The 27,346-nt window shown below is 39.9% G+C and overlaps 1 protein-coding gene across 8 annotated transcripts in view; it reads left to right on the top strand.

Annotated features, from left to right (window-relative positions):
* BEND7 (BEN domain containing 7) overlaps positions 1-27,346 on the top strand; it is an 81,480-nt gene that overhangs the window by 20,483 nt on the left and 33,651 nt on the right. For all 8 annotated transcript variants that reach the window (XM_088788988.1, XM_088788987.1, XM_074324764.2 and 5 more), the window contains exons 3-6: positions 5,186-5,488; positions 8,600-8,722; positions 12,396-12,661; positions 23,656-23,881. In XM_088788988.1, the coding sequence (XP_088645114.1) occupies positions 5,186-5,488; positions 8,600-8,722; positions 12,396-12,661; positions 23,656-23,881 (918 nt within the window). The remainder of the gene's footprint in view (positions 1-5,185; positions 5,489-8,599; positions 8,723-12,395; positions 12,662-23,655; positions 23,882-27,346) is intronic.

Raw genomic sequence — 27,346 nt, 5'->3', positions numbered from 1 at the left:
AAACAATAATATTGTAACTGGTTTTGTCTCCCACACCACTTTCACTATAATTTTGGTGAAAGAATTGTTATTTTCAAGGATGGATGTGATTCTTTACTATCCTTATGTTAAAAGAGATAATGAATTTAAGATTACCCAGAGTAATAACCCAATCCCTCCAGTGTAAAATTACTCTTCCTTAGCCTGGCAGGTAAGGCCCTTAATGGAATGACCTCACTATATGTGTCAACTTCATCACCCGCCACTTCCCGTTAGGAATCTTAAACCCCTAGCACCCGGAAGTGCTTTCAGGAAGAAGGGCATCAACTCAAACAACAGTGAGCCTGGGGCCAGAAGAGTGAAGTTTTGGGGAGATACCATCCCCAGCCCTAAGAGAATGGGAGGTGAATTAAGTTTCACACAGGGAAAGCAGGCTCCCCAGGGAAGGTCTGTTAGCTCTAGCAGGGAAGTAGTGTCATCTGCAAATAGTAGGGCAGTTTGCACCGGAGCTCTGGGGCACCCAGTTAAAAGAGGTAGGGTTAACAGGCTGGGGGAAATCAGGACCATTTTTCAGAATTAATATAAAGGATGTTGGTAAAAGATGTTGAGAGATGGGGGAATAGCTTTTACTTTGTACCAGATCGTTATATCTCGGGGGGCCTAGGAAGTGCTCGATAAATGTTTGTTGAGCAATTTATTTCTGGTACTTTTTCACTCCATTCTATCAATATATTTTTTGTTTATAACCTTAGCATTACACTGAATTCTACTTGATTCATTCTGGTGCTGAGAGGCCATGTCTTTCATTTATTTAAGAAAGGTTTACGGAATACCTACCATACATCAACACTAGTTCATTTGTAGGGCAAAGATATGATTTCTTCATGAATTTTCATAAGGAGTCATATGTACATGAACATACAGTGTTTACATACAACCTCTCAGTACATGTTCATACGTTGCCATCTTTTTCTTTTATCATCCCAGACCATGAATTACCGTGTTCTGTGAGTATATCCTTCCCTCCTGGCCAAGTGAAGGGAGATCCTGTATGATGACTTCTCTGTTGCAAGACTCTGTGTGTATTGTATACATTCTTTATGTGACGGATCCGGTAGAGTCTTGAAATTTAGTGAAGGGTAGAATTCAGGCTGCAATCTTTTTCAGACTATGTCCAAGGAGCATAGTTACTAAACTCTCAAAAGGATTTCAGTTCAGGTTGTTTTACCTACAAGGGAGCCACATAGCATGGCTCCATTTTAATAAGATTTCTTTTCTGTTCATTTTGCCCAAAAAGATTCAGCCTCTTGGAGTTGAGTGTAAGTGAAGAAATAGAGAGGTTTGGACAGAAGTCAGGAAAATGTACAGGTTTCCTTGTAGAATCATGCTTCTTTAGAATTCAATCTCCATTGCCCCTAAGAGCTTCTTTTTCCTGGCATTTACACAGGGAGAAGACATTGACTAATTACAACTGGAAAGACGAAGGGCAGCTAATGCTTCAAATCTCAATTTCATATATATGTCGCACCGTTGTTATTTTTTAAATTTTTTAAATCAAACAACTTGGCTCCCTCAATTAAAAAGCAAACAAACAGAGTGGGCTCCACGGTGAGGACAGAATACGCCCACTTTTTCTGAGAAGGACACATGTGACTTTCAGAGGCATCAGGGGCTGTTAGAATCTTGTAACTATGAAAGCCCTGCCTCCCCGACTGCTGCTGGTTCAGACCTTCGTTTTACGATTCAGGAAGCTGAAATGTGAGAAGAGTGGGTGACTTGTCTCATATCAAGTAGCAAGTGAGCACATTGAAGAACTGAGGCCAGGGCTCAGGAGTACAGGCCAGCCCTGTCCATGCCCCAGACTGGCATCTGGGGGCTGAGCTTCTGTCCGGTCACCTCCTCACCTGCCGTCAGCACCCACTCCACCCCAGCTGATGGGGTTGACTCAACTTTGTTGGTCATCGCTACTTTTAGTCTTCAGGTCTCATTTCTGACCCTCTGCTCACTCTGGCGGAGCCCATCACTGAAGTACACTTCAGGGACACTGAAGGACAGTTCAGTTACCCTGGAGACCATTTGTACACATCTGGTTGTACTCTGGGGACACCCAGCCTGTCTCATCCAGGAATCGGTCCCCAGCCTTTCTTCAGCCTTCCTCACAGTCTCCCTACTCTCATTGCCGTATGTAGTTTTCTGTCCTTGCAAATGTCCTCGCGGTCAGATGGGCTGTGAGCACCCTGCTGAGGGAAGTCCCTCAGGCCCGCCTTGGCCTCTGCCGTCCTCCTTCACAGCACTGTTTGTTTTTTGTTTTGACTTTGGAAGAAAGTTTGTTTCAAATGTCGCAGGGGCTGCCGACACCCAGAATCGCCCTTTATACTTTTCCCTTCTTTCCTCGACTCAGCTCGCTGCTTAGGATTCTGGCCCTCCACATGAAAATCCAAATCATGCAAAACTCAAGTGGTATTTTCAGTCTTGTGATTTTCAGAGGTGTAAGTTTTAGAACTATGAAACTAAGGTCATAACAAAGCAGATTTGCTCTTAGGAAGTTCCAGAAGCCTCGTGACATTTTTTTTCCCCCCTCCTAAGTTAGCACTTTTTCATAGAATTCACTCTCCAGAGTGGAGGTGGAACCGTTGAAACAGGGAGTATCCCTTTTGCTGTGATGTGCTAGGGTTCGTGTGAAGTCAGCTGGCACTGACTCAAGAACCAGGCAGCGTGTGGCCCTGCCGGTGCCGCTCTTGCCAAGGAGCCAGGAGGGAGGGGAGTGGCAGCCACCAGCCAGTGTGCTGCAACCCCTGGTCTAGAAGATTGAGGGTAAAATTCCCACAGGATAGAAGCTGTTTCTTGCCCACACTGTGCTGTTAACTAGCCGGGAAAGTAGTCTGGCTGTTGAAATTACCACCACATTCACTTATAGATTTATCTTTCAGAATTCTTCTGGGAGCAACTCCAGACACACCCTGTTCCATAGACATCGCGAGGAGGTTGTAAATTCTGCTGGCTCTGCATTATTTAAATCGTGCTTGGTCATTCTCATAAAATCTGCAATATGATTTACTGTTTCTACATTGGAATTTTCACAGGTGTTTGACGTAAAAATGGTTTTATTAAAAATTAAAATATTTCTCCTCCTCTCAAGCATAGACCAACACTGAAGAGTACTGTAATTTTGGAAATCTGTGTCATTTCTGTGTTCACCCATGTTTGATATTCAGGCAGAATTAGCATTTTTATTACCATTTAAACAATTGAAGATACGTATTTCAAAATAGTATATAATAGTTTCCTTATAGTCAGTAATATGTTTATATATTAATAAGCTAAATATCTAACTGGACAACAAAAAATACCTCGATTTGTTGTACAGTTACCAGTTCTATAGAGAAATATGGCTTACATGACGCTAAGTGCATTAAAACATCATTACCGTGTTTCTCCGAAAATAAGACCTAGCCGGACAATCAGCTCTAATGCGTCTTTTGGAACAAAAATCAATATAAGACTTGGTATTATATTATATTATACTATATGATATGATATGCTATATATGATATGAGATATGATGATATATGATATGATATATGATATGATATGATATGATATGATATGATATATTAAAGACCCAATCTTCTATTAAAATAAGACCGGGTCTTATATTATTTTTGCTCCAAAAGACACATTAGAGCTGATTGTCCGGCTAGGTCTTATTTTCGGGGAAACACGGTATATTGAATGTGCTGTATTTATTTGCAGGAGCTGTTTTTCCTAATAAATACCTTCTGTGGGACTTTTCTTTTTCTCATAGTTTAAATTTCAAGCACTAAGTAGAGTGACTGCATGAGTGTGTTTATACACCCTGGCATGATAAGATTTTTGTTTTAACACCCAGATTTGCGGGGGAAAAAAATCCACTCTTCTTAACCTTTGTGAAATTACTGGCTGATGCATAATTTAAGAAGTTAGAATGTTTGAAAATAGCTCCTAATTGATATCAGCATCTTCTAATGCTCTTATTTATAGAACATATTTTATATCTGTATAATTTTAGAGTCATCTCTAAGTAATATTTATTAAGCACCCACAGTGCATCACAGAGATACTTTAGTGCAAAAAAAAAAAAAAATTCCCTGAGGGAAAAAGAATCTTATTTAAAAAGTTAATGTAAAAATTCTGGAGATCTGTTACACAACGTGAATATGCTTAACTGATCTGTGCACTTAAAAATGGTTAAGATGGTAAATTTTACGTTATGTGTTTTTTACCACAATTTTTTTTTTAAGTCAATGCATACATGAGGTGGGGTTTGAAGCAACCTGGTCTCTTTTGCACAGTTACCAAGTGGAGGTGGCGGTGGATTTGGTCCTGGCAGGTCCACGGTTGGGGTGGGCAGAAGGGGAGGATGGGCTGGGAGCAGGGCAGGGGTAGGGGCTGCACTTCTCCTTCTGGTGCTTGTTCCGCCAGGGACCCCTGGATACCACCTGGCTGAGTCACAGTTCCAGGGGTGTCTCCCTGGGGAGCGGGGCTGAGAAAGACCAGGCCTTCCTCCATTGCCCCAATGCCTCTCTTCTCTTACACTGTCATCTCTGTAAATGTCATCTCTGACATGTCTCCACTGACTGTCACACACCCTCTGTTATCGGTGCTGCTGCTGTGCCAACACCGGGTCCTCAAAGGGCTCTCTCTGCATCCCAGCCATTGCCACACATGCTCCCAGGTGCCTGCACCTGACCGCCGGCAGGTGAGTGAGCTGCCGCGCTGGCCTGGCCATCACAAGTGAATGGTGGTAGCAGTTCCCAGCAGAGGATTTCAGCCTTGTAGTCCCATCCTTGGTCTTCTGCCTCAGACTGTTTTCTTATGATGACACCCTCACCCAGAAACACTCCCAAAGAGGGAACTGAAAGTTTGTCACAGGTGAAACCTACTCAGGAAACCTCTCTTATTATGAGAATTTTGCCAGGAAAAGATTAAATTGAGATGCACGAGGAATATGATTAGTTTCTTCAGACGACAGCTGGTTTTCTTGCCTTTAATTTTTATGGATTACTTAAGGATCTAGAACTTGTGTCTGGAATCAGTAATCTTTGCCATTTCCAAAGAAGTGATGGTGGGTTTGTTTTTTGTGTGTAGGGATTGTTTTTTGTTGTTGTTGTAGCTTATTTTTTCTTTTACTAACTTACAGTGATATCTTTGGCCCTGTTCCCATTAGGAGGTGAAAGCATGGAAATTAAAAAACAAATTACAGGAATGAGAAGATTACTGAATGACAGCACTGGGAGGATATATCAGCGTGTGGGCAAGGAAGGAGAAAAATTAAAAGAAGAACCCCAAGATTTGGACTCCATCTGGCCTCAGCGTCTGAACTCCTCTGCTGAGACCCCACAGAGCCTCCACCGTTCTTCACGGGGTGTGTGGACCGAGTTCCCGCCCCAAAGTGGGCATTTCTCGGGGCAGACTGGTCCCCGCTCTAGAACCTTCCAGAATCAGCCACACACGGCTGGGAGCTCCAACGGTATGGTCGTTGTCAGACGTGCAGAATGCTTTCATACGGGTGGGGAGTGTCTAAATGTGTTTTATGTCTAAATGTTCAGTATGTTCTTTGAGTTTAATACAGAAGTCCTCATGTAACGTCATCAGTAGGTTTTTGGAAACTGACTCTAAGCAAAACGACATATAATGAAACCATTTTACCATAGGCTGATACTAACAAGAGTTAAATTCCTACACCCTATTTCTGGTCACCAATCTTCAAAATAAAAGCCCAAAAACTTTAACATTGAAATAAATGTGACCTATAGATACAGTTAAAAAAGACGAATAAAAACAATTAAGAATTATTTTCCAACCTGCTTATTCTAGTTCAGGGTCACAGGTGGCTGGAGCTTCTCTTGACAGCTCAGGGCGCCAGGCAGGTGCCCACTCCGACAGGATGCCTTCCATTACAGGGCCACTCACACACCCTCAGACTGGGACATGCACATCTTTGGGATGTGGGAGGAAACGGGAGTCCCCGGAGAAAACTGACACAGATGTAGGGAGACCATGCCAACTCACAGACAGTGGCCCTAACTGGGAATCAGTTTTGTTTTCTCCTCAACATTATTATAAGAAAACAACATTATTTGAGGACCTGCTGTACATTAAACCCTCCTTTAATCACCTGTCTTCGCTAAGTTATTTTAAAAGACAGGGAAGACATAGCAGAAAAAGTTGAGTATGAAAAAACCAGAACTGAGAAGCAGGAAAGACTGGGGGTTCTATAATCAAAGTGATGATTTCTTAGTAGAGATTTTAGCCCTTTAAGACGTTAAAGCTGTCGTTTGCCAATACAGAATATTGTTGTCACACAAAAAACGGAATATTAGCGCAGAAAGAGCTCCCCTTTGTCACTGAAAGAAGCTTTCTGATCATATGCTGTGTTACTAATACATCCTCTCGCTTGTGCCTCTGCTTTTCTTCATTATCAGAAGAGCAGTGGTTAAAGCGAGACTAACCTAGCACGCAGGTACGTTCACTTGAACCCCACCTTCCAGCTACTGAACCAGATGATCCATATTTTATAACTTGCTTCATTAGGGTTGCAATTTATTCCTTTAAAGTAAAATTTCCTTAATTTAAATTTCTAATTGGCAAAAAAAAAATTTTCAAAGCTTAAGGAAAAAAATTAATGATTTTTTTCTGGTCATATTAATTTCCATTCAGTGACATTGAATGTTACTTGTTCTATAATTTATGTATAGATGTGCAGATCTATAGTTCTCACAAAGAACAAGAAAAAAGTAGGAATGCGTTTTCAGTTTCCTTGAAAAGGATTTTTTCCCCATTTGTTATCCTTCAGCATAAAGAGACCTGTTTTGTTTTTAAACACAATTTGCAGTAACCAGTTCAGAGGCATGAAAAGCCATCCTGAGACACTGCTGATGAGACAGCAAGGGACCCCAAGAGATGTACTGGTGTCTTCTCTTTCTCTCAATATTACATAAGCCAATATCAAATTCATGAGCTGGCATGCTTCCAGGTGAGAGGGAGATGGCTCTTGAAAGAGACTCCTCCATAAAAATAAAAAGTCAGTTCTCTTTCAAATTAGAAAATGATTTATAACAAGCTGAAAAGGGTTGGTTTTGTCCTCTATAAAGGATAAAGATAGTACTTAGAATAGTGACTCGAAATACTCTGCCAGGCCCTCCTAATTCTATGGAATGGGAGAAACGAGAAGAGAAATAGTAATATACCCTTAGGAATGGATGGAGTTAGCGAACCCCACATCAGTAAGTTCTGGGTGAACAGAATTCTCTTTTCCAGTTTACAACAAAGGAGGTGCATTTACTTTGGAAAATGTTATGTTAAAAACTACAAACTATAAATTCCCTCGTATTCATTTGAAAATTGGTCTTTGTTTTCATATTTTCAATAGAAAATCATTATCTATAGCTATAACTACTTTGGTATTTCATTGCAATTGTTTGAAATTTTAAAGTTATAACAGTCGGTTTGCTACAACTTTGATTATAAATGATGGCGCTGCTCCACACATTAAGCTATTTTTAAGTATTTCATAGTTTTGCTGTGGTGAACTTTTCTATAGTATCCCCAAATAGTGCATGAGATTTAAATAACATGTAATGTATAATAAAAGCTATAATTGGACCAAAACCTTAGCGCTTACCTCTTCCACCTATGAGGAAACCTAAGTGATAGCAGTGTCGCATATGGCCCACTTTATTGGAGTGGGGTTGGATCCTCGTGTTAGAGGGAGAGCCACTGAAAAAGGGGTTTTCCAACTGTTCCATTTTATTCTGAGGACAACAGGAAGATACTTGTTTACTTAAAAAGGAAACAGGACAGGATAGTTTTTTCAAGAAAAAGATGTTGGATTTAAACAGTGAAAGAGAGACTAAAATGAGGGAAATGTAAGAAATTGAGAAAAGAAACGAGATGTAGGAAGATCGCCTTTATGAAGTTGGAGAAAAGCCAACACACCAGCACCCTCTAACCAATCACGTTCAAATGCATCCCCCTATGCCTGCTTCCCCACTCTTCCACACCCCAGACACACCACACCCGGAGAGTTCTAATGTACTGACAGTTCTTAAGTTTTGAAATAACATGCTCAACACTAAAACTATTTTTAATAGTTAGACACAGTTAATTCTAACTACAAACTCTTATAACTCATGCAGCTACTAGGTTTTTTGGTAAGGCTATTTTCAGAGCTAGTTTTTTTGTGCAAAGTAGCATGAGCGCGTTTCTAGTGAATTTTTACAGTATTATTGTCTGAGATGAACTGGTGTGACCATAGGGAAGCCTGCTGTGACAGTGCATTGTGTGTGGACATTCACACAGGCTCCACTGCCCCACGAGACAGCGTGCACCTTGTAATACAGAAACCTGGATAATTAGATCAAATCAGACCCCAGAATTTAAGTTGTGAAAATTATTGGGTGCATTTTCCTTAGGCACAGTCTCATGATAATTGCACAGGTTTCAGAATCCTGTAAAGATATCTTTACCACCACTCCCTTTTATATATATATATATATATATATATATATATATATATATATATATATATATATAATTTTGTTGTTATTTGGAGTATGACATGCTTTTCTTTACTGCTTAGGAGAACTTCCAGCGGTGAATTCGCCAGTTGGCTCAAACTGCTGTACTTGTAACTGCCAGTCAACATTGCAGGCCATTCTCCAAGAACTCAAGACCATGCGGAAATTAATGCAAATCCAAGCAGGTACAAAGATCAGGCCTCTGACTGAGTCCTCTGAGTTTTAATACGTATCTGACATCTTCAGGTGGGGTGTTTATTGTACTTTTGTTATTTAGTTCTTCCCTCTGTGCTGTCCTCCTGTGATTTTTCAAATGTCCATTTTTCTCAGCTTTGTCTCCAACCTATGTTTCCTTTAGCAAACCTAACACATTTTTTAACGCTAAGAATACTACCTCTGTACTTACGTACATGTGCTCTGTATGCTTCACCCCATGATCTCCTAGCACCTCACAAATGTCAGTCATTAAATTTTGAAACCGTTATACATGAAGGTGGGCAGAGTTCTTTAGCTCACTGTTGCAATGGAAATCGGCACAGAGGTTCAGATGAGGAATGAAAGTGAGGCCACCTCATCTCACCCACCCCCCAGGTGCTCCATTTGGGGGCTGCCTGCATCTCGACAACCCCCACTCCTGCACTAGTCCGTTAGGGGCTTGGTGAGAGTGTGGGAAGCCACACATTTGTATAGACATGGAGGAGCCCTTAGGAAGGATGGGCCCCCCTGGTGAAAAGCATAAGCTGACAAGAAATGGCCTTCAGGCTCTGCTAGTGGCTTTTCTCCCTAACACTCAGGACATAGAAGCTCAGACACCTCCAATTTTGACTTCTTTATGTACATGACGCCCTTTTTATCCTCATTTCTGTTAAGACACGTTGAAGAACAGAAGAGCAGTGAATTTATAGTTTGGGGTCAGAGTTCATTTTCTCCTCTTTATAGCTGTGTGACTCCGCTGAGCCTCAGATTTCTCCTCTGTCACTGGAGTATTGGTATGTAACTCTCAGGGTTGTTTTCAAAAGAGAATGAGACAGTAAATGTAAATGAACTCTGTAAAGCACCGTAGGAGCATAAGCTATTTCATTAAGTCTTGTTGCAAAGACAATGAAACACTTCATAGAGGTCTGGAAGTCTTCTGGAGTCTAGTGCCCTGTTTTCTCATCTTCACAATTAGGGGGGAAAACTTTTTTTCACAGGTACAGAAAATAATCAGTCATTTCATTAGTCTTTCCTCTTGTCCCGGAAAACTGCTCCTTGATCTTAGCCTAAGGCAGGAAGCAGCACAGTCAGGTATCACTAGCATCCCTGTCCTGTCGTCATAAAGGCTTTCGTGAAAGCCATTGTTCAGAAATCGTACTTGGTGCGATTTGGTGAATTCTAGTAAAATTTTAATATTTAATGATGTAGTTTTAATGTAAAAGGCTTGATATTTAGACATATCAGTCACCCAAGATCACATGAAAGGTGAGCCAAAGGGTCTCTGCAAAGCAGCATCTAATTGTATGTGCTGAATTTGGTTTGGTCCCCAGGGGAAAAAAAAGCATTTGTTCAGGCCAGTAAGCATTTAACTCCCCTTGTTCCACTGGTGTTCTTATTAACCCAGCAAAGGTTAACATCTCCTAAATAAGGAGCTCAGAAAAAAAAGTTACTTCATTGTATACAGATTCTTTTTTCAGAGGAAGAATTTGTAGCAACTAAGAAAATATGCATAGGAAATTGCAATGATTTATTTTGTTACTTAAGCTCCTTACTACTGAAATGGCAAACTGCATATTGCAACCATTTAAGTCCTTGACTAAAGTTTTTTTAGAATCTATTAAGCAAATACCACTTTGTCACCACGTTTTCTTTTCTGAATTTTTACAGTTTAGGGCAGGACCTGAGTCCAAAGGTGTAGGAGAGCAGAAAGGTTCAACTGAATTAAGTTACTCTTATTTCATTTTCTTACACTTCAGAACTTGTGCTATGTGGCTAGATTTCCTTAAGGTTTATTGCCTGTAAGACTTGGATTTAAATTATATTTAGTATGTTTCACCTTTAAGGAGAAGACGGAGTGATAAGATCTAGATAAAAGAAACTACAGCAGGGGTGTCCAAACTGCGGCCTGCAATCCATTGTTAATTGGCCCGCAGCAAATTCCAAAAATATATTTAGTTTAGTTAAATAAACCAGGTGAGGCAATACGTACTTCACCTCGAGTGAGTGGCCCGGCTATTTGTGTATTTTACCGCATATGGCCCTTGGTGAAAAACGTTGAAAAAAGTTTGGACACCCCTGAACTACAGCAATGTCTAGACTTACAAAAGGAGAGGAAAACTCAGATAGTCCCTGTGTTCTTGAAACCAAAATCATTTTCACTTTTAATTTAGAACAATGCGGCTTGGAGAGGAGTGTGTTCTAGACTATCTGGACAATTGCTTCAGTCGTGCACTTGACTTTGGGGAGAGAGACCTAGCCTTGGGTGAAAATTCGGAGAGAACAGAGAAAAGTTCTCCACTCTGACTTGCACATTAAAATCACTTGAGGAGTTTTAGAAAAATCTGGATGCCCAGGCGCCACCCCTGGAAATTTCGATTCAATTAGTCTGGGGTGAGGCTGAGACTTTTTTTAATGTGCTCCAGGGTGATTCTAATGTGCATTCAGGGTCGAGAAACCAGTGAGCTCCATGAATTACTGCACGGGTGATTAAAAACTTTTCAGTTTATATGCAGTGCAAGTAGTTTGTTTCTAACAGTTATAAATTTCTTTCCCGCCTGGAGATAAAAATATCAAGTTCAAAGTATAAGTATTCTTTATTTGCCAACGGATACGGAATGATCCATATTTATGTGCATTTAAAGATCTTCAGTTTTCATTTGATTTATGTTTATGAGTATATTTCTGTAAAAAGGCAGGCATATCCTATGGTCACATTTAGTAAGCCATATGAATACATGAAGATTTAAATCACAATGCCATATTTTCCTGTTAAACGTTCCATGAGAGTATTTTTAAATGGCTCACAAGACTTCACAGAGTGTACCTGTGAAAACTATAATTACCAACCTTGTTTCCTTAAGCATATTTTCAATATTAGTGCTTCGTTCTCATTCAGTGCTTTTTCATCTTTGGAACGCAAACTGTTTCTAGACTTTACTCATTGGCTTGACTTGTACAGAACTATATATTCCTGTTTTTCAGCCACATAAAACTGAGGTATAGTGAAACAGCCTGGTCTGAACCAGCAGTTTAGGGCTGTGGAGATAGTTGATTTGTGAAACGTATTGGTTTACAAGGAAGGAGTACTGGACCTCACAAGTTACTAGCAGGCTCTGCCCACACGCTTACGAGTTATTCATCCAGACTGATTCATTTGATGTCTTGCCCAAACGATTGTCCTTGTTCAGTCTGTCAATTTCAGTGCTAGCAACTGATCGGTTTAACCCCAAATGACAACTGGAATACTCCTGAGATTGGCTTACCAGAAAGCATGGAAATCTACACCTTGATCTATGTTCCGGAGTCCCCATTTATATGAAAATGCCATGTGACTGGTAGAATTGTGCTCCAGTGCTTTCTCTTTCTCATAGTTCATCACCGTTTTCTTCCACTGAACCCAGCAGTAGCAGTACAATCTGCTGATTCACCCACATCTGGATCAGAGCTCTCTATTGGCTGTTTTCTGCCTGTAGGACTTCAATGTGCTGTAGAGCCTGCATTTGGTACCCTTCAGGTCCCATGTGCTTTGTTTGTTTGGATGTGCTTCGTCCTTGAGTGAACCCCATTGCAGCCTCAACTTGTGGAGCATGTAGATAGGCAGGTGATAGGTTTTCCTAAGTTATACACAAGTGCCTGTATCACACTTTTGTTTATTGTTCACAGTTGGGACCCAAAACAGACAACAACCCCCAATTTCCCTTATATGCTCCCAGCGAACTGCTGTCTCACGCAAGAGAAATAAAAAGAAAAAAGTGCCCCCAAAGACTGTTGAACCTCTTACTGTGAAACAGAAGCCCAGTGCGTTAGAAACTGAGAAGAAGACAGCAGTGGCCTCAGAGCAATCTGACCTCCAGGCAGCTGAGCGCACCTCCACTGGGGAGAACCGCGTCCTAGGATTTGGCATTGTTCTCGAATCACCTTCCTCAGATGTAAGTTGATGTTTTCTGGCTGCTGACGCTAATGTGATGTACCTGTCCTGTCAGGAATTTTATAGTATTACTACACTTTCCCCTTAACTCGCGCTGCCCAGGCAAACTGGGAAAACTTGCAGAATACACGGGGGAAAGGGGATGAATATTCTCCTTGCCGAGAATTCTCTCTTCTGAAAATCTTATGCCTTATTTATTTAAACACGTTTCCATTCTGTATCTTTGCAAGAAGAAGGGGGATGGAGTAAATTATCTGCTCACTAATTTCTTTAACATGTCTAATTTTGAAGTGGCCATTTTCAATTTCCTCAGCGTAGAGAGCTAAAAGTACGTAATTAAATCCTTTGTAGATGGGCATAAATGAACTGAACCTTACAGATAAGGTCACACCTTTCTAAAAACACAAACTAATAATAAAAAAAGGAGCTGTAGTGCTAATTCTATTTTATAGATGCAAGCTGCACTGCTAATTAGGCTGTAGTGCCATGGCATTTACTCTGTGTAATGATAGGTTGACTCTGCAAAGGTTTTTCTATTTTAATATGATAGCGAGGATGTTGTCGCAGTCCAAGATATTGGATGACATCTAAGATACCCATCTGATTTGCCATTTTACATTTGATGACCATCAATTGCACACTCTCCTCACAATATCTTCATCTAAGTACATTGATGGTGTGAACCCCAATTGTTGGGAGTTCTTAAAATAAACAAGAATGAGCGATCTATTATTATCAGATTGCATAGGACGAGAATCCTGCTGGGAACTCCCACAGGCCTATATGGGATTGGAGTTTGGCCTTACCTTTTCAACTTTAAAGGAGAAATAAATTGTTGTTTTTAGAAGTGTTCCCTTTCAAATTGCGGAAAGACCGTTTGCTAGCACGTCTCCACACTGGGTCTTTAATAAAGGGAGGTGACACAAATAATCACCTTGTGACTTTTTTAGACTAGAAACTCATTTGAACTTTTATCCAATCTGTGGTATCAAAGGGTTTTTTGGGTTTTTTTATTTATGAACATATACCATAATTGTTAAGAAGTTCTTTCAGACTAAAAGCTGAATTTAAAATATCATTAATGATAATGTTCTCCCCTGGACCACTCAGCTCCTTTGATTAGATCAGATTTTTTTTATTTCAAATGAGGCCCTGGTTTCAAAACCCGTGTAGATCACGTATTTGCAAACAGGTAAATTATTCCGTAATACAAAGTACATTCAGTCTTGAGCAGTTTTCTTAATACTTTTATATTTTTCTTAGCATTCTTTTGTGATAGGTATTTATGTATCAAGTGCAATCGTTTGAGTTGTATAAATCATCTCCTAAATGGATTGATCTACTGCTAATAACTGAACTTTCTCCTCTTTTAATTTTTAAGCTCCAAATGCCCTTAAGGCAAACACAAATTGCGGAATACCATATAAAGGCCTTATGTACGTTAGTGAAATACAATTTTTCTTATCTTTACCAATATCAGTATTATAATTTTATTTATATGCCACATAAAAATAATTTGCCTTTTAGTCATGATTATTTTTGCTAACAAGAGCTATGAAATTGAGTACAGTACATTCAGAATTGTCCACGAAAATTCATTGAGGTGCTTATTACTTTGATGGAAGAATAACATGCTTCTAAAGAAAAGCAAAAATATATAGAGATATTATCTTAACAGTATTCAGCTGATCCGCCATTTGATTCGCCTTTCCAACAGAACCGCATTGCCCCTCCAGGACTGTGCAGTGAGTTCCTTCATTGGATAAACACATTTTGTCCATGGATAGTGCACACTGGCACTAAGGAGGCTGGCATTTGCAGTCCCTGGGAAGGGAGACTGACTCGCTTAGGTGATGGGACTCTCAAGGCTAGGACATCCGAGCGTAGGTGCTTTCTAGTCTTACTATTGCTTAGCCACGAGCACTTCAAAATCTGGCGGAAGTCAGAGGAGAAAGCAAAATATTTAATAATATTATAGGAATTTTTCTATAAAACAGATTGGAGAAAATATAGTTGGATATATATATCCAACTATATTTTAGTTGGATATATATATAGATATATATATATATATATATCCAACTATATTTTCTCCAATCTACATATATATACATATATATGTATGTATATATGTATATATATAGTGTGTGTGTGTGTGTGTGTGTATATATGTATGTATGTATATGTATATATAGTGGGAATTGTGTATTTGAAGATGGACTCTGAAGAGCACCAAAGTTGTATGACTGACTGGGCAAGTAGTGTTGCTAGGACAGCTGTCTGACCAGCATTGGTAGCAGATGATGATAGAGAAGCAGTATGGGGCCAGATAGAGAAAGCCCTGCTGTGTCATGCCAGGCCCCTTGGCCTTTATCTCTGGATACTAGGGAGCCATTGCAAGTTTCAGGTAGAGGAATGCTCATACCTGTGTTTTAGAATGGAAACTGGAACAGTGTTGTGGATGATGGATGGAGAGAAGATACTACAAAGAGACCAGGAGGAAGATAATTAGTCAGCCAGGCAAGAGACTGGGAGGGTCGATGGATGAGTAATGAGCCTAAAAAGAAAGAAATGAGAGACACTTAGGAGGTACCTATACAGACATCTTGGTGACTCCGTAGAAAGCAATCTAATTCCTATCTTGGAAAACTAGGTTGTTACCAGATGGTAATCTGTAGCCCCACGTGAGGCTATAGATTGTTGCAGGTAGACCACCAGGAATAATTATCTGTGCTCCAAGGCGGGAAAACAGTGAGCTCTCATCAAAACCAACCGCAATGTCAACACCTCAGAGTATTGTAAACACTAAATGGTATAGAGAATGTGGGAAAATTCTATTGCAGTGCCTGGCACATAAAAGGTACTCAATAAATAGTATTTAGTCTGCAAATGATGAAGCATTTGTATTTGCATTAAGCACAATATACAGAATAAACTTACGAAACTTTGGGTCTAGGACTTTATTAGAACCCTCTCCTCAATTTAACTCCCATTTCCTCATTCTTTCCTTATTATTTCTCCCTGCAATGCCCCCCACCCCCTGCCCCAAGGCAGCAGTATACTTTCAACAGTCCTCCTTTGTAGAATTTTCTGTTCTGGTTTGTGATTATTTACAGTTCCCCTCCTCCCTCCCCAGCTTCTCAAGGTCAGGGACTATATAATTAATAGCAACAGTAATAATAATAATAATAATAATAATATTTGTGTGCTATCCTTTGCTAAATAATTTATCGCATTTCATCCTTACTCTTTGAGGCATAATTATTATCCTCATTTTATAGATAAGGAAACCGTGGCATAAAGTACTTAAGCAGCCTGCCCAAGTTCACACAGGCGGAAGGGCGGAGCTGGTTCTCAAACCCAGGTCTGCAGTGAGCCCTTATCGTTGAGTGAAAGACTCGAGCACCTGTCCTAGCACAGTTTTGTACATGCCCAAGACCCAGTAACTGTTCATGGCATAATTGTTACACGAAGGAAAACTGAAAGTTTACTCTGGCTGTGCGTTCTCTTTCCTTGGAAGTTTATGGGGAGGAAAACTTAATGGTTTAAGGGTACAGGCTCTGAGGCCAGGCTGTCTGGGCTAGAAGCTCAGGTGGGTGACCCTGAACAAGTGCACCTACCCTCGCCTCCGTCACTTTTCTCTCCATAAAATGGGGAGAATGATAATGCAGACCCCAAAGAGTTAGACTGCTGGAAGAGTTAAAAGAAGTAATCTATGCAAAGCACTCTGAATAGTACCTGGTACATTATAAGCACTGAATAAATATTCATTCTTTGTTCAACCTTAGCACTCCTAGCTAAGTGCCTTTATAAGGATAACTTTAAGTATTTAAGTAAACTTATGTGCACATATAAGTGAACAAATACACTTGAACAAATAGCATTGTTAAAAAAGAGTGGCCAGAAATGTTTCTCTTTTGGGGCAGGATTATTTGACCCATTTTAAATTAGTACGTTAAATAGAATTGAAACCTGAATTACACAGAAGAAAAGCAGAAACCCAAAACTATATTTCAGATTTAAATACAATATTTCTTTTTTCATGAGTTCACAACCCAGAACTCTACTAGTACTCAGACAAGACAGTTAGGAATTTTTTATAGTTGCTGTTTTTTCCTGCTCAGCTGAATATATTGGTTTGTGTTTTCCAGGGAAGATATACATGGCTTACATTTTTCTATTTATGTAATGACTATGGCTATTTTCCAGTAATCCTAGATTATACAAAAGTTATCAGGGGCTGGCCCGGTGGCTCAGGCGGTTAGAGCTCCGTGCTCCTAACTCCGAAGGCTGCCGGTTCGATTCCCACATGGGCCAGTGGGCTCCCAACCACAAGGTTGCCAGTTCAATTCCTCGACTCCCGCAAGGGATGGTGGGCAGCGCCCCCTGCAACTAAAATTGAACATGGCACCTTGAGCTGAGCTGCCGCTGAGCTCCCGGATGGCTCAGTTGGTTGGAGTATGTCCTCTCAACCACAAGGTTGCCGGTTCGACTCCCGCAAGGGATGGTGGGCTGTGCCCCCTACAACTAGTAACGGCAACTGGACCTGGAGCTGAGCTGCGCCCTCCACAACTAAGACAGAACAACAACTTGAATCTGAACAGAACCCTCCACAACTAAGATTGAAAGGACAACAACTTGACTTGAAGAAAAAGTCCTGTTCCCCTTCCCCAATAAAAATCTTTAAAAAAAAAAAAAAGTTATCAGAAGATAAATCCATGGCCATCCCGCAGTTTAAGATAATTTTGTTAACGTTTATTTTATGTCATTCTTAAAGTAAATACTTTAAAATATATTGGTGCTTTCAACATAAATAGCTTCTGAGTTCAGAATCTGTTTTCCTAACTTCTTTTTAGCCCAATAATGAAGTAATCCACCAGAAACTAGTAAAGCAAATCAATCAAGCAAGTTATTTTTAAATGTATTCATTGACCCATTGAAATTGAGGCAGTATATACTTTTTAGTGTAAATTCTAGTGCAGACTGCCTGGGTTCAAATCTTTGCCTCATCATTTATTCGCTGGATAATCTTAAAAAATTACCCACTCTCTTTTGACCTGAGTTTTTGCATCTGCAAATTGGCGATAATGACAGTAGGCACTTCATAGGCTGAGAATTAAATTAGAAAACCCACATGATGTGTGTTAGTGTAGGGCCTGGAAAATAGTAAGTAGCAAATAGTGATAAATATAATACAATTCTCCAGGGTGTCCTGAAATGAGTGAAACGGTCCTTGCCCTTCAAGGAGCATATGAGAAAAACACATAACCAAGGTGGACATTATAATAGGACCTGAGCTCTAGCACAGGCTGTCAAAGCAGCGTGGGGCCTGAAAGAGCAGGGCCTCCCCTCTCCCTGGAGGCTCAAGGACAGGCTCTCAGAGGTGGACATCTTCTTGGAGGAGCCATTGCGGTGGTGTTATGATGGAAGAAGCTAGAGTGCGGTGGTTAAAATCTTATGTATTAAACATTTTGGCTCAACTATCTTTAGCATAAATCAAGCTGTAGTCCTTGAGTCATTAATTTACCACCGAGAAAGGAAACATTTTCAAACATCTCGAAAAGACTTTGGAGTGTCTCATTATGCAGTGCATGAGGAAATTTCCAAGGAACCCAACTGCATTGTCTTTTCTAACCTCAAATTCTTAGTTCTACCGAAATTTTGTCAAGTAAAAAAAAAAAAGAAAAGCTATAAAGGATTGGCTCTTTAATGACTTCTTGTAATTTTTATGCTATTCAAAATTTAATATATGCTAGTATGTAGATTCTGTATAATTTTCGCTACAACTTTTGCCTGTGTATTTTTGACTCACTACAGAGCAACCCCCTTGCAATATTAGTCTTGATGTGGTGGAGCCTGTGCCCCCGTGACACGGTGATTCTCACCTCTGCCACGTCCCCACATCACACCTCTTTTGAGCTGGTAACAGCTGTACTGGCTGGACCAACTAGCGCAGGACTGCCTTTCCACCTGGTGTGTTCTTGAGGCCGCCCAGCTCATTGGCCATGATCTTGGAACAGCATTTAGTAAACGGTAACAGTAGTTCTTGCTAAATCCACCTGGAGCAGACCTGGGTTATAGGGAACAATTTTTTTCTCAAACAGAAGCAGATCCCGTTTGTGAGCAAAATAAAATCAATTGTAAGGGGGTTTTGTGTTTTTAAAAAATTTCATAAAGTTCATTTTCCTAGAAGTATGTCTAGTATATTGCTAAATAAATACTAAATGAAAAGAAAGAAACAATGTATATGATAGTATTCTGAACAGAAAGACTAAATTCACAGCCTTTTAAAAAAAATTTTGTTATATATTTCTGATCCAAAATCTGTTATTTTGTTATTCAGCAAAATCCTGCCTCTTCGTCCATAGTTTTCTTCTAGATTTCAGTCTTGAGTCTGTCTGAAACTTGACTAGCTGGCCAGTCAAGTATACAAACTTCTGTATATAATGTATTGACAATTGAAAATCTGGGGCTATCGCTTCTCGGCCTTTTGGCTAAGATCAAGTGAAAATCTGGGGCTAGTGCCCAGTATGAATATTCATATGCTTCTTTTTCCTCTTTTAACCTATGACCATATATAGCTTTTTACTACCTGTCTTACTAAAATTTGGTATTGAGGACACCTTATATAAAATAGCCTATCTCAGAAATGTTCCCTCTGTGATTAATTTGCATGATCTCTTTCAAATTGTTACATATTTTTCTAAAGATTATACAGGGGAGTCACATGATATGTTCATAGGGACTCAGGGGAGAAAATCCTTTAATTTACCTGCTTAGGGGATCTCCCACCACAGGCAGGTCTTGGCCCAACTATTGTTGACCCTTGAACAACATGGCAGGTGGGGGTGCTGACCCCATTCAGTTGAAAATCTGTGTATTACTTTTGACTCCCCCAAAACTTAATTACACAGCCGTCCCTAGATATCCGTGGCGGGGGGTGAGGGGGTTCCAGATCCCCACTGATACCCAGATCTGCAATGCCCAAGTCCCCGGTATAAAATGGTGTAGATCAGTGCACCTGCAGATTCCCAGCCGCGGACCGAAACAGTACAGGTATTTACTGAAAAACATCCACGTGTAAGTGAGCCTGTGCCGTTCAAACCCGTGTTGTTCAAGGGTCAGCTGTACTTCCAAGCAAAGGAAGACCACAACCGAAGTGGAAAGAGAAACAAAATCGTTAATGTCCACAGGCCTGGGTCCAAGGACATTTCCCAGAGTCCTTGCGATTACACATGCAGTGTCTGCCTCCAGAACTTCACCCAGTGAAAGATGGAATGCCACCAGACAAGGAAAATTCAACATTTGATACATTATTGTGCTAAGTGGCTGAGGTACCTAAAATAGGCAAGGCATACATGAAAATCCAAATTTATAGTGGGAATTCACTTAGCTCTTAAAATGATGACTGTAACTGTTGCAAATTCTTCCCCATACTTTGAATGTCATCATTTAAAGATCTTCAGTATTCAGTAGAATTTATTGAATACATTATTACTTCAGTAATCAGTAAAATCTGTAAATTAGTGCACTGGCTATCTGTCTTCATGCCAGTATCAAACAGTGATTCTGTCAAAGGCAACTGGGTTTTTTAAATGATATTCCTGGTATAGTGGTGGTTTCTATCGCATTATTAGTAAGCAAAAAGATCTCATTCAAACCAGAGACAGTAAAAAAAAAAAAGATTCAGTGATACAATTAAAGAGTTTTAACCTGTTTTTAAATATATGCACGAAGTTGTGGATCATTACATGGCAGTAGTCCACTGACTATCTTCAGAAAATGGAGGAAATAAAAAGGTTTCATAGTGAAAATTTGGGATTAGTTACCCTGTTATCTTTTATCATGTCTTAGAAAGTAAAGCTACCCGCTTTTTTTTTTAAGGAATTGGTTTGCTTTGTGGCACCTTGTAGATATAATGGTAGCTCTCACTCACTGCCAGCGTAAGAGAGAGAACGTGAAGAGCGGGAAGGGGACAGACATGGGGCACTTTTGCTCTTGCTGCTGCCTCAACTGATAAAACTGACTCCCTTGTAATGGGCTCATAAGTGAGCCCATTTTTTGTGTTCTTGATCTGGAAAGAATACTTCAAAATAATATTTTTCTGGCAATAGAAAGTGGAACAGGAAGCACGGACAGCTTCTGCTTTGGAGAGCATCTCAGAATTCAAAATACTATTATGATCCCACAGGGAGTCTCTTGGCTCCACAGAAACCTCTAGATATTTAGTTTTAGGGGTCACAGCAGATGCCAGAAACAGCCATTGCCTCTGCCTCCTAAATCCTCCCTTCAGGGCCCTGATGAAATGCTGTCCTGCCCGCTCCTGGACCCTCCCCTCTCACCAGCCAGATGCTACCTAATACTCTGCACCTCTTTTGCAGCATTTATCACTTGCACTTGGTATGGTAGGTATTTATGTATACGTCTCCTCTACTGAGCCCAACTTTCAACTCCTTACACGCAGAGGGTGCTCAATACATACACACTGATTCAGGCAGGTCTGCATTCATGCGGACTCCGTTCCTTGAGTCAGCACAGGTACCCTTTGGTATAAGTCTGGGAGACAGAACCATGGCACGCAGACTTTCACACCCACTTCCTCATTTGTATGGGGATGAAAGATCACTACATCAGTACTAGTCATGTTGAATGAATTCCTACATGGGTTTTGTGTCTCCTGTCAAATACCTATTGGGCACTAACTGGGTGTTTGGCACTCTGAATACAAAAGAGTGCACATTCTGATGAGAAATACAGACTCCCAACTAAATGATTGCAGTGTGAAAAGGGCCACAACCGTCATAGAAAATACAGTGAGTGTGTGAGGAAGGGAGTGGCTCGTTCTGCGTGCTGGCTAGTTCAGGGCAGGGTACAGGTGCTGAAGGAGAAGTGCAAGGGGAGGTTCCGGGACGATCGGCCGTCAGATGGCTGAGTGTGGAGCCCCGTTTGATGCTATCATAATCCAACAGCGATATGTGAACGAGACAACTTGGTTTCTTTCCCTTCTCTTTAAGAGCTTCTGTACCTCCCTAGCTGGGAGTAGCTGCTTCCATAAAGTAAACAGTGATTCTTCCCCCCACCCCACCTATGGCTTTCAAATGATATAGGAGCACTTAGCAAAAATCTGTGATCAGTTCATTTGGAATAAAAGGTCTAAATGCAGCCATAGAACACGCAAACTAAAACCTGGTAATGAATAAAAAACTTCATCTTAGAATATGATGGTAAACTGCTCTCCATCCTAGTATTTCTACTTTGAATCGTTCAACAAATATGCACCGAGTGCTTAGTGTGTGTCAGCTTCTATTCTAGGAGTTGGGGATCCAGCCCCCGGCTCCCATCAGCCTCCTCTACCCACCTTTACCAGCAGCAAGATGCAAACGTCAGGAAACAATCTGACAGCACTGTTTTCATAGTGATATTTACCAAGCATTCAGAGACCCGGAGTTGAATGGCAGAGTGAAGCGGAGAAATGAGATGACTTTCTACACAATCCAGTCGGGAATTCCATATGGGAGAGGCAGACCCCACATCATCGGAATTAGTTAAGCCCTTCTCCGAGCCCTCTTTCCTCTGATCATAATGTGCTAGGCATTTGGAGAAGCCATAGAACAAACAAAAATAATAATTCCTGCTCTCCAAGAGAAAAATTAATCCCAATTCCTCACGTTTCTAATATGATTTAGGAAATCTGAAGTAGTGCCAGGTTTACAAAGTGATAAATAAAATAACGGAGAAAAAGCTTCTGTAGTACATTTTCCTTAAGTGAGGTTTCCTTCTGACCTTTTTTCTAATGGAAGTTTACCAATTACATTTCTTCATATTAAAGTGACTATTTTAAAACTATGTTATGACCAACAGCAAATAACTTAATAGTTTAGATTACGACTAATGAACTTTTATCTATTGACAAGAATTTATTGAGTGCCTACTATGTGCCAGGCCCTAGAGATACAAAGTCTGAGATCCAGGTTATCAGGGAGGGCCGCAATCTAATAAATAATTATAACACCGTATAGTAAATACAATTATATAAGCATGTCAAATAAATAGCAGCAACAAAGAGCGCACAGCTGCCTCCTTGGGAAGAAAGGAGTTAGGAAAGGCTTTGAAGAGAATATGATGTGAGCTGGGTGGAAAGATGAAAAGGCGAGTTGTAACATCCATGGTGTGATGACAGAGAATGTATTATCAGTGTCTGAGCGTATACGGTAGAGTCCAAGTTGAGAATCACCTTACAGTTCTTCTGATCCCAAATCTCTGACATGAAATCCCTGACAGGGAAATGGTGTGACTAGTGCATTGGTCTTCCAGTGGTGCTCTGGGGTATAGCTTTAGATTCCTCCCCTAAGTATGGGTCAGCGGTGGATTTAAACTGCCTGGGGCCCCTTCTCGTCATTTTTATTTATTTTATGTATTAGTTCACATAAGTTTTCACTGGAGGGAAAAAAAATACAGTTCTGCAGCTAAAACACTAGCCTAGTACAAAGAGCGTGGGGCTTATGGGAGAGCCCCATATCTGTGTCCTTAGGCACATGAAATTAAATTGTTGGATGTAGGAGAAAGTGATCTGTCAACTGTAATGCACTGAGTACATTTAAATTATTTTTAAGTCATTTGGGCCTGAGTTCCTCCACTTAAAAAATGAGGGTGTTGCACCCAAAAGTCTCAAGTCCCCTAGCTCTAAAATTATATGATTTTATGATTATCCAGCTTTCTCTTGACTGTTTCTAAGGACAGAATGCTTTTTCAGTGTATTCCTTTCCATTGCGTTTGACAAGACTTAACATTAGAATTAGAGCATCTTGTTTTGTGAATTATAACCAGTAATTGGTTTTGTAAATTGCGAATCCTGGCACACAAAGCTGAGACTGTATGCTTTGCAGGCTGTGGATATTGCAGTAGCTACTGATGTGTGTTTTTTTGTCGCACATATGCCCAAAGTCAAATGCTTCAAATCTTGCTTTTAATGAAATATTTATGTTCTTTTGGTAGCCAGAAGTGCAACTTGCTGAAGGCTTTGATGTGTTTATGCCTAAATCTCAGCTGGACTCTATATTGTCAAACTACACTCGCTCAGGAAGCCTTCTCTTTAGAAAACTGGTGTGTGCATTTTTTGATGACAAGACTTTGGCTAACTCCTTACCCAATGGGAAGAGGAAAAGAGGACTCAATGACAACCGGAAAGGACTAGACCAAAATATTGTGGGTGCAATAAAAGGTTGGTCTGCATCATTTCATTTTATGGTTTCTATGCTGAGCTTTGCTTCATTCCGTAAAGATGCAGCTGAAATTGTAGTAAACCAAGTAGAGGCTCGTTTTGTTGGCCTTTGGCAATTTACCCACTGGCATGGCTTCGGGGTGTGGGCTCTGTAATTCACCACCCCAAATACCACTACTATTTGGTATTTCAAGGTGATGTTCATTTGTTAAAATCATAAATTAAGAGCCAGTTTGATCTGCTGCAGAACCAAAAAGAATTTTTTTAATTGATTTTAAAAATGAAGGTATTTTTCCTGTCAGTAATTTCTAGCTAAGAACTTGTCAAAATATGATTTCGACTGAAATTTTTAGTTGTAAATAAGAATAAAGCTATGATACTTTTTTTGAAAATCAAATAAAACAGTTCTCTCCAAAGGTCAGAAGGTCATTGCTTCGAAAGATGTTGACATGTAAGTGAACCCACTGGGAAGCCAAACCCTGCGCCTCCCCACATACTCCTGGCCTCCTGTGCTCCCCAGGCTTTGTGATACGGAGTTGTGCCAGTTACATGCAAAGAGGACCATGGGTCCCTCCCCCTCCACGCCTGGGAACATGTGTCTGAATCCCACTGCCTTGCCTTAGCCATGCAGGTGCATGAGTGCGTCAATGTTCGTTTATATCCAGTTCCACATCCTGGACCTATTGCTTCATTTTAAAATGTCCTTCCTTAGGATTCTGATACGTGTTATTTTAGGTAATAGAAGTACATGAATGGTATTTTCCAAGAGACGGTAAATGAATTCTCAGATATCAACACAACTACCATGACAATGAAATTGAGGCCGCAATTAACACTAGAATCACTAATCTGGAAGCTCCTCGCTGCCTGGTTCCCGCATTTTGCGCTTGGGAACTGAGACTGGACGCAGAGAGCCTTCCCTCCCTACCCCTGCAAAATGAGGAAGTGCATTTAATAATGCTTAGAGAATACTTTGAAACCCAAAATTAACTTTACAAAATAATACGATTTTTAAAGGGAGCCAGCAAGTACTAGACACCCTTTGTTCATGGCCAGAAGGACATAAGCCTTCATTAACGGAAAATTTTTCATTCTCCAACGGAATTTTTTTCACTTAAAGTGACAGTTGGGTTGTACTAAATAAGAAAAGCTACAGAGATATCACAGTTGGTGTCATTTCTGAAAAGAATGATTCAGCCTGAAGTGACACCAAAAACAAGATTACAGAATTTGAAAAATGGTCAGTGATGTAACTGGGACTCGCTGAAGTGAAGAAGGCTCCCATTTCGATTTAATATGGCTGGGGCCTTCTGGAAACATGAAGGTCAGGGCTGCGGATGCTTTTCATTGCTGAAGCTTTTAAACACACTGAAATGTAGCCAGGATTTATTTTAATTTTCTTCAGGACAGTATATTAAGATGATGAAAGTGTTTGGAAATTGGGGAACCATAAAAGATCGTGTCCTAATTTAATAACAATAGAAAAGTTACCCTAATAATAGATGGTAGGGAACTATGTCATTATAAGTAGACTGATAAGGGTTTATTCTACCATTTTCGATCTAGACTGGACATCCTACAATAGTTTGAAAAGGTGTATTATATAGAAGATGCCTTAATTTTCTTCACAGCCCTACTCTTTGGCAAGAAATAAATATGGCAGTAAGGCTTCTACTCCCAATACATAATAAAGCAGATGATTCAACTCAAAGAACTTATATTTTCTATATACTTCTTATTTGGTTGAGTTAAATCTGCATTAAAATTCTTTTAAAAACAACAAAATAACTGTAAAACAGACAGAAATCTACCCATAAGCCACCAACAACCTAAGGCAACAAATATTATATGTTCACTTGTTTCCTTGTTTATTCATAGACATATTTTTATTTTGTTTTTTCCCATGATTACCAAAAAAAAAAAAAAATACATGCTTGTAAAAATTCCAACCCATAAAAAAAAGTATAGAAAGCTGAAAGGCCTCCATAATTTCAGTCTTCAGAGATTATTGTGTACTTTCCTACAATTTTATTTCAAGTATGAATGTGGTATCAGGTTTGTCTTTCTTATAAGAATATTCTCTCCGTACTGATCAGTCAACATTTTTACCTGATTTAGTCTCATAATTTCTTGTAAGCACCTTGAGGACAAGATTTGTCTTAATTATCTTTGATTATCTGTCGCACTTCACTGAAAGCTTTACACAGAGTAGGGATTCCATAAATGTATGTTGGGTGAATGAACAGACCTAAGTTTTTATTTTCCATCTTGTCTTTGGCCTTAACTTGTTGACCTAATAGGTCTAGTACAACACATCCATCCCCATGTCTTCTCACAACTAATTTGAAGTAACCAACATCAAACATTATTATAAATTTCTTTCCAGTTAATAAAATGTCAATGAGTGTAAAAACAAAAACAAAAAACAACAACCCAGAAACCAAATTTGAATATAAATTTGAATACACTTCTCTTAATTCTCTAATACTTTTTTCCTTTGCATGTCATACTTTCACTCACTGTTTATTGACCCACATAGGGCAATGTGAAGTGATTTTTGGAAGTTATTAATTGAAGTCCTTTTAGAATAACTCTATTCAGTGTTTCTTGCTATTGGTAGAGATAAACAAATTTATTTTCTTAACCCAGGTCTTTTGAATCTGAGCAATCTGGGAAAGTGATAAAGTGTTTTCTTTCTACAGAGTAGTGGCAAGTAGTCGCGTTACTACTGCTGTCTACCACATACGTCCTCTGTCCTTTGTGGGATAGTACACTAATGCTGTATTAATATGAACACTTCTACAACCTAGGAATATATGAAGACTGGTCGATTAGATAAAATCTTAGAAGTAAAAATAACTGGGGTCTGGATTTTGTTTCAAAGTGATTAGGTTGGTTAAGACAACAATGGGGGGGAGAAAAGGTGAATAAAAACCTGTAAAATGCTTATAAATAGGAACAGAAATGGACTGAAAAGGAAAGAATGTATTGTGCAATTATTAACAAAGCTTTTCGTAGCGAGAATTAGTGTTCCCCATGACAATGTCTTGTACGTAAAATATAAGCTTCTTTGTAGAGATCACATTTTTCACATAGTCTCATCTGTTTTATGGTGGCTGACACTTATTGGTAATCCATGAAAAATTCATGTGTAAGTATGACCCAAGGATCCCTAATTAGAAACACACCTGGACACTTTGTGTGAACTCAAAGAAGCAACGTGTGACCTTAGGTCTTGGTGCTGAGGAGAGTTGAACATTTGGGGTGTAACTCGGAATTGATTTCACAGCCAGAATGCAGAGTGCACCCTCCTCACTTCATGCAACACCTGCTGAAGGCCATCTGAATCTTGATATCACACCGGGAGACCACGCCTTTGACTTAGTGAGAGCCAGCTAAATACTGATAGAATCCTTGGATTTCTGAAGGCTCTTCAGAAAATACAGTTGTAGTTTTAGAACCTGG

This window comes from Rhinolophus sinicus, chromosome 1 (genome assembly GCF_057876585.1).
Source record: "Rhinolophus sinicus isolate RSI-liver-muscle chromosome 1, RSI-T2T, whole genome shotgun sequence".
NCBI classification, from domain to species: Eukaryota; Metazoa; Chordata; class Mammalia; order Chiroptera; family Rhinolophidae; genus Rhinolophus; species Rhinolophus sinicus.
The sequence above is the reverse complement of the archived record's forward strand: the minus strand, read 5'-3'. Positions and strand labels throughout refer to the sequence as shown.